At 38.1% G+C, this 8,394-nt stretch overlaps 1 protein-coding gene across 1 annotated transcript; it reads right to left on the bottom strand.

Moving 5' to 3' along the window:
- Positions 1 to 7,174: 7,174 nt before the first annotated feature.
- LOC127674420 (claudin-34-like) lies at positions 7,175 to 7,816 on the bottom strand. Its single transcript, XM_052170212.1, has one exon. The coding sequence runs from the start codon at positions 7,814 to 7,816 to the stop codon at positions 7,175 to 7,177; it is 642 nt and encodes a 213-aa protein (XP_052026172.1).
- Positions 7,817 to 8,394: the final 578 nt, after the last annotated feature.

Here is an 8,394-nt window from a genome sequence, read left to right as displayed (position 1 = left end):
CAGCCAAGAAAGTGGCAGAGGAATGCCTTTTTGGGCATCAGTGGGAGGAGTGGTGTTTGGTCAGGTAAAGGATCAATAGAGTCCACAACAAAGGGAAACAGATGGGGGGGGTAAAGTGGGGGGGAGTTGGGACTGGGTTGTGGAGAGGGGCATATACATGGAGGCAGGGGGAGGGAGGAGGGGGAGGGAATCGTTGGGGAGGGGGGCGTTTGGGAGGGGGAAATTGGGAAAGGTTTTACCATTGGCAATGTAAATGAAGAAGATACTCAATAAAAAAGAAATGTAAATAAAGCAAATATCTAATGAAAAAATAAAAAAAAAACAGCATGCAGGTGAAAATATATTTGAAGAAGAGGTCTATTTCTAGCTCCAAGAAGCAGCAGAACTTGGCAGCTTTGGGTACATATTTCTTTCTTTAGAGTCAAGGCTACAAAAAGGGGTTATGCAATCTCCTCTATGACTAAGGAATGTCACTGACACTAGATGTGTGTCATGGGTGTCCCTGCATAGAGGCATAGAGAGGGCATAGATTGCCTTAGAGACTCCAAGATCTCAGAGATTCCAGAGTCACGATGTACCTGCAGAGGAAAGCTGAAAACAGGGAGTTGTAACCAGCCCAAGAGAAAGAAGAGTGTTGCAGTCAACAAAGCTGAAGGAAATTGGAGATCTGAAGAGCAAGCACATGGACATCAGAAATAGAGATGCAGTGTTTGGTGTTTGGAATTTGCTTAGCTGTTTTTTTTTTGTTTTTGTTGATGTTGTTGTTTGTTTTGTTTTTTGTCTTGTTTTGGTCCAGTAGTTCCTCACTCAACTCCTTTTCCTCCTTTTTAGGATGGTAATGTATACACTATGGAAGTGTGTGATCTGATTTTTTTTTATTTTAATTTTATAGCGATTACAGTTAAGAGATTGAGGTGTTGGTTCAACTGGAGGTCAGCATGAAGAACAATGTGAATCGATCCATCCTTATCTCCATGTACTAAGCTCAACTCCAAGTGGATCAAGGACCTCCACTTAAAGCCAGACACACTGAAACTACTAGAAAAGAACCTGGGGAAGACTCTTGAAGAAATTGGTATAGGGGGAAAGTTCCTGAACAGAACACCAAAAGCTTATGCTCTAAGATCAAGAATTGACAAATGGGACCTCATAAAATTACAAAGTTTCTGTAAGGGAAAGGACACCATCAAAAGGACAATTCAGCAACCAAAAAATTGGGAAAATATCTTCACCAACCCTACATCTGACAGAGGGCTAATATCTAATATATACAAAGAACTCAAGAAGGTAGACCCCAGAAAACCAAATAACCCTATTAAAAATGGGGTACAGAGCTAAACAAAGAATTTTCACATGAAGTACTTTGAATGGCTGAGAAGCATCTTAAAAACTGTTCAACATCATTAGTTATTAGGGAAATGTAAATCAAAACAACACTGAGATTTCATTCACCTCACACCAGTCAGAATGGCTAAGATTAAAAACTCAGGAGACAGCAGGTGTTGGTGAGGATGTGGAGAAAGAGGAACACTACTCCACTGCTGGTGGGGTTGCAAATTGGTACAACCCCTCTGGAAATCAGTCTGGCGGTTCCTCAGAATACTGGGCATGTCACTTCCAGAGGATCCTGCTATACCACTCCTGGGCATGTACCCAGAGGATTCCCCAGCATGTAATAAAGATACATGCTCCATTATATTCATAGCAGTCCTATGTATAATAGCCAGAAGCTGGAAAGAACACAGATGTCCCTCAATGGAGAAATGGATAAAAAAATTGTAGTATATATACACAATGGAGTACTATTAAGCCATTAGAAGCAATGAATTCATGAAATTCTTAGACAAATGGATGGAGCTGGAGAACATCATACTAAGTGTGGTAACCCAGTCTCAAAAGATTAATCATGGTATGCACTCACTAGATATTAACCTAGAAACTTGGGATACCCAAGACATAATCCACATATCAAATGATGTCCAAGAAGAATGGAGGAGTGGCCCCTGGTTCTGGAAAGGCTCAGTGTAGCAGTATAGGGCAATACCAGAACAGGGAAGTGGGAAGAGTTTGATGGGAGAACAGGGGGAGGGAAGAGGGCTATGGGACTTTCGGGGAGTGGGGAGCCAGGAAAGGGGAAATCATTTGAAATGTAAATAAAAATTATATCGAATTTAAAAAAAAGAGAGAGAGATTGCCATGAGTTTCCAAAGAGACTTTGGACTTTTAAATAGGTTTGAAACTGATAGACTATGGGATTCTTAAAGGCATTTTCACTGACATTGATACTCACCTATGGGGGCTAGGGAATGGTATGTGGTAGTTTGAATGAAAATTCCCCCTGTTGGGCCATGGAGAGCACGACTTTCAGGAGGTATGGCCTTGTTGAAATGGATATGTCCTTGATGCAGGAATTGTGTCACTGGTGGTGGGCTTCAGAGTGTCATTCTTTCTGGCACACATGGCTCCAGAATTAAATTCTCAGATACCTCTCACACACCATGCCACAATGTTTCTTGCCCCTACCACGATGGACTAAACCTCTGAAACTGTAAGCCATCTTTTATTAAATGTTTTACTAAATAAAAGTTGTCATGGTCATAGTGTCTTGCCATGGCAATAGAACCACTAAAACAGGTGATATATAGAAAATAAGGAGAAGATGGCTTTTGAGTTAAGCCTGAAATGAGGTGAACCATGCCAGTAGTCACATGGTATGATGGTGGGCTTTAGAATCAGGAGACCATAAAGTTTCAGGGAGCTCAAAACCTCATTAGACTCTGGCAAACATCCAAAAGAAAGAAACATAAAAGAAGAAAAAATATTTATGTTTTTGGACTGAGAAAGTTTGGCAGACACTCAATCTCTTGAAGTCTCAAAAGGATGGCATTAGGTTCTATGTATTCTGGGAAGGAAAAATAATTCAACTCCAAGTGAACTTAATCTACTAGGGATGGTCCTTTAATCCATGTTATTGACCCAACCACCTAGAATAGCTGTTCAGAGACAAAGCATGCTGCCACCTATAAAGTGGAGTCCATTCCTTATTAAACATTCCACACTTTGAAGATGCAACCATAAAATTTTCTCAAATGGGGTGAAATAGGGAATAGATTTAACTCATTAACACCTTGGATCTAGTAACACAGTTCCAAAGATTTTCAGCAGAAGAGATCAGTGTCTGGACTGATTTTCTAGACACCATCCTCAAATACAGCTTTCAGACTTTGGTGCTCATGTAGGAGATAAGGAACATAGTTTCCTTCTGGCAATTCCAGGGCCTAGAACCAAGTACATTTCTGGAACTGTAGCTTTTATTGTCCCTTCTATAACCTGTCTATATTATTTCTCTCTAATGTTTATATCATTTCTTCTTTTTGAAGACATAACCTCAACTACTATTTAGGGTTTGTGGCCAATCACTGAATCTGACACCTAACTGCTAGAAGGTATAATTTGATTTCAGAGCCTGGGTACCCATTTAGGGGTCTTTATTAAAGGATCTAAAATTGTATTAGTTCTTCTATTTGTATTATATTCAGGTGTGGGGAGAAAAGAAAAATTTTAACATTTGTCCAGATAGAGATGTGAAGTAGAAGTCAAAGTAAGGATTATTAGAATTAGAAGTCATTTTCATGAACCAGGAGTATCCAGTACAAAGGATACACTCTAATGTTTGAATTAAATTCCATTAGAATCTCCTTGAGCTCACAAGAGCATTCAACCAATGGATTCTTATGTATTTATTTGTTTATTTATTTGTTTGTTTGTTTGTTGGTTGGTTTATTTAGTTTCACCTTTTTTGAGATTTTTTTATTCAATATATTCTTTATTTACATTTCAAATGATTTCCCCTTTTCTGGCTCCCCACTCCCCAAAAGTCCCATAAGCCCCCTTCCCTCCCCTTGTTCCCCCATCTACTCCTTCCCACTTCCCTGTTCTGGTATTGCCTTATACTACTGCACTGAGCCTTTCCAGAAGCAGGGGCCACTCCTCCGTTCTTTTTGGACATCATTTAATATGTGAATTATGTCCTGGGTATTCAAAGTTTCTAGGTTAATATCCACTTATCAGTGAGTGCATACCATGATTGATCTTTTGAGACTGTGTTACCTCACTTAGTATGATGTTCTCCAGCTCCATCCATTTGTCTGAGAATTTCATCAATTCATTGTTTCTAATGGCTGAATAGTACTCCATTGTATAAACATACCACATTTTTTTTATCCATTCTGTTGAGGGACACCTGGGTTCTTTCCAGCTTCTGGCTACTATAAATATGGATGCTAGGAACATAGTGGAGCATGGGTCCTTATTGCATGCTGGGGAATCCTCTGGATATATGCCCAGGAGTGGTATAGCAGGGTCCTCTGGAAGTGTCATGCCCAGATTTCTGAGGAACTGACAGAATGATTTCCAAAGTGGTTGCGCCATATTTCAATCCCACTAGCAGTAGAGGAGTGTTCCTCTTTCGCCACATCCTCGCCAACTCCTGCTGTCTCCTGATTTTTTGACCTTAGCCATTCTGACTGGTGTGAGGTGAAATCTCAGGGTTGTTTTGATTTACATTTTCCTAATGATTAATGATGTTGAACATTTCTTAAGGTGCTTCTCAGCCATCGAAAGTTCTTCATGTGAAAATTCTTTGTTTAGCTCTGTACCCCACTTTTTAATAGGGTTATTTGGTTCTCTGGGTTCTACTTTCTTGAGTTCTTTGTATATATTAGATATTAGCCCTCTGTCGGATTTATGGTTGGTGAAAATCCTTTCCCAATCTGTTGGTTGATGTTTTGTCCTTTTGACAGTGTCCTTTGTCTTACAGAAAATTTGTACTTTTATGAGGTCCCACTTGTCAATTCTTGATCTTAGAGCATAAGCTATTGGTGTTCTCTTCAGGAACTTTTCCCCTGTGCCCATGTCCTCAAGGGTCTTCCCCAGATCCTTTTCTATTAGTTTCAGTGTGTCAGGTTTTATGTAGAGGTCCTTGATCCACTTGGAGTTGAGTTTAGTACAAGGAGACAAAAATGGATCAATTTGCATTCTTCTGCATGCTGACCTCCAATTGAACCAGCACCATTTGCTGAAAAGGCTATCTTTTTTCCACTGGATGCGTTCAGCTCCTTTGTCGAAGATCAAGTGACCATAGGTGTGTGGGTTCATTTCTGGGTCTTCAATCCTATTCCATTGATCTGCATGCCTGACATTGTACCAATACCATGCAGTTTTTATCACTATTGCTCTGTAGTAAAGTTTGAGGTCTGGGATACTGAATCCCCCTGAAGTTCTTTTACTGGTGAGAATAGTTTTAGCTATTCTAGGTTTTTTGTTATTCCAGATGAATTTGAGAATTGCTCTTTCTAGCTCTATGATGAACTGAGTTGGGATTTTGATGGGGATTGCATTGAATCTGTATATTGCTTTTGGCAAGATATCCATTTTAACTATATTAATCCTGCCAATCCATGAGCATGAAAGATATTTCCATTTTCTGAGGTCTTCTTCGATTTCCTTCTTCTCAGATATGGTTTCAAACACATTTGATGTTGTGAAAGTTCAAATCATAGTGTGAGGCATCTCCTCGATAGTTTCTTCAATACATTTCTGGATGGGTCAAAAAATGATGCAGTCTAGAGTTGCAAAATCAAATTGTTTTCTCCTCTCATTACATAAATGAAAAGCATGAAAACTGTGTAATATTGCAATATCCCAGTGGAGCCAGTATTTGATACCAAGAAAATTCTGTGTTGTGGTTCTTAGTCTCATTAATGAAAATGATTTATGGACACAGTGAAATAGAAACTCAAAGACAATATAGAGGACGAAAGGGTGGCAGCAACCTGGATAAAAAGTGAATAAATAAATCAATTAATGAAAAGAAAAATGATCTTCATGATGGACAGATATAAAACTAGCAATTTCTCAGAGGTAGAGAGTATATAACACAAAGGAAAACATGCTGTTTGAGATAATACTATATCAGCCAAATGCTGAGGCAGTAACATGATGAGGATGAAGGGAGCTTTAGACAAAGAGAATCCATACAACTTTAGAGTTTAAATTCATATTGAGGTACTGGCCAACATTTTTAAGGAAAAGTCAGAATAGAAGAGAAAGAATTTTTCCACCTTTTTTAATTAGGATTCAAAATCTCAAGTAAACTAAGTAAAACTACATGACACCAATTTAGGGACAGCCAAAAATATCCATTTTAGTATTTGAGCATATAGGAATTGTTAGAAACAGAATAAGCTTGATGACACACAGAATAACCCACAATTCTTTTGTAGAAACATTGCAGTGAGACCCAAACTCAAGCTGGCCAATGCAATAGCACAAGAAACTCACTTGGTATTTATTCTAGTATAGGTGGTGAATATGTTTTTTCCTAACTGGCTGGTAAATAACCTCAAAGTATTTTGTGGCTGGCAAGTGATAAAAGAGTAAAGCAAAGACAAAAAATGCAATGATTTTGTGCAACCAAAGGGTTTAACAGGTGGGAGATTAAAACATTTGCATGACTTTTTCCAAGGTGGAAGAGATGAAAAGCTTGAATTATTTGCATTAAAAAATGTTTAACAAAGTTTGACAGAAAAGACTAATAGTTAAAGTTTCCTAAAGAATTAAAAAAATGAGTGGTGTGTGGTCAAGGTTTTAAATATTTAAGCAAGAGAAATAAGGCTTTAAATGAACAAACAAAGGAAAGCAAAGGGACAATACAAAGTATTTAAATTTTCTAAGTGTAATCACATATTGTGGAGATTTATTAAACATTTTCTCAATAGTAATACATTTAGGGAAATGTCATAGAGTAGAGAGAAAATATCATGGCATGGTCAATAGTCCAGGTTCTATTTTAAAACTTGGATACATAGAGCAATAATAGAGGTTGCTTTACTTTGACTCTCATTTCAATATATATTAGGTTTATTATTTACTTTTATTCATAGTAAATAAAACACAAATTTGATAAGACCAAATGGATCATGGATTAGATTTTATTTTTTCAAATGGCCATAATCTAACTATAAAGTAATGAACAAACAAGAAATAGAGAGAATATAAGAGAACAACATGGTCATTTCCCACACAGGCCAAATTGAGTTCTTCGAAAATTTATATAGACACAGTCCATCATTCCAGGTAACTTTGAATTTTTAATGCTATGTAAGGTGGCAATTTACTTTTCATTTTTAGAGTGTACTGGCTTTTTTATAGAAAAATTTGAAGTAAGCAATATTGTGCCACTTAATAGAAAGAAAACTGCAGCTATAATGGCCAAGGCCATGGCACTTCCAATTTCCTGAGTATCTGGCTGGGAAGGCACATTGAATGATGGTGGGAATACTATACCCTCCTGGAGTATGATGGATACATAATTAAACAATACGGCAAGGCAAAGAAAGCTGCTAGCAATGATGTTCAGAATTCCAGATAGACCAAATGGATTGTAAGTGGCATTTGTTCGTACTCTTGCCCCACACACATTCCACAGGGAAATAATGGTGGTGACTTTCCCAACCAGTCCAAGAAAGCTAGCGACCAGCAGCAATTGTTGGGTCACTCGGATATCCAAAGGAATGAAGGTATCATGGTAGTTGTATCGGTGACATACTCTGATGTTGCTAAAGTTGTCACTATGCTGGTAAGTACAGACTCTCCACATGCCAACAAATGCTGTGGTAGGCTTAAAGACCACAGGATCCTGGAAGTGCCACACACGCCACTGAGGTAAGCCTATGGAGATACAGCAAATTATCCAAGCCACTGTCGTCAAAGCGAAGCCTCCCAGTTGGCTATTGCAACGTTTTTTGATCAACATGATGCTCACAGTGAATATTCAACAACTGCAAAGAAATACAGTTCAGGATGAGGATGGGTTCTCAGGCCTCAGACAGTCTACTCAGGGGACTTATGCCAGAAATAAATAGTTATGTTTGGTAAAGTAGCCCTTGGGTCTGAAGATCTGTTACTGGGAATGTGGTTTGAGAAATCTAAAAGAAGGCCCCTGTGGTAATTATGTCCAAACAGGTTGATAATCCAATAATCCTATACAATATTTGCACATCTGATATTTAGACTAGTCGTAATGGCATTTGGTCACAATTACCTAGTCATCAAAATGGTTATTACAGTATATGTAATTCTACAAATGGGAGATACTTGATTTTCAAGAATTGAATAAATGATTCATGCTATATTTACTATTTAAAAAATATGCCAACATTTAAAAGTTCTGGGTCCCATTATAGAGTCATTGTGGGATGTTTTGGGTTCATCATTTTTATTTATTATAATTTTGATACATAATATTCTATATTTCTGGTTGGCCTGGAACTACTCCCTCAGCCAGTTCCTGAATTTCTGGAAATCCTGCTGAATTTTGTACCCAAGGGGTAG

The sequence above is a fragment of the Apodemus sylvaticus genome, chromosome X (genome assembly GCF_947179515.1).
Source record: "Apodemus sylvaticus chromosome X, mApoSyl1.1, whole genome shotgun sequence".
In the NCBI taxonomy this organism is placed as follows: domain Eukaryota; kingdom Metazoa; phylum Chordata; class Mammalia; order Rodentia; family Muridae; genus Apodemus; species Apodemus sylvaticus.
Note: the sequence above shows the minus strand (reverse complement) of the source record. Positions and strands in the feature narration are given on the sequence as shown.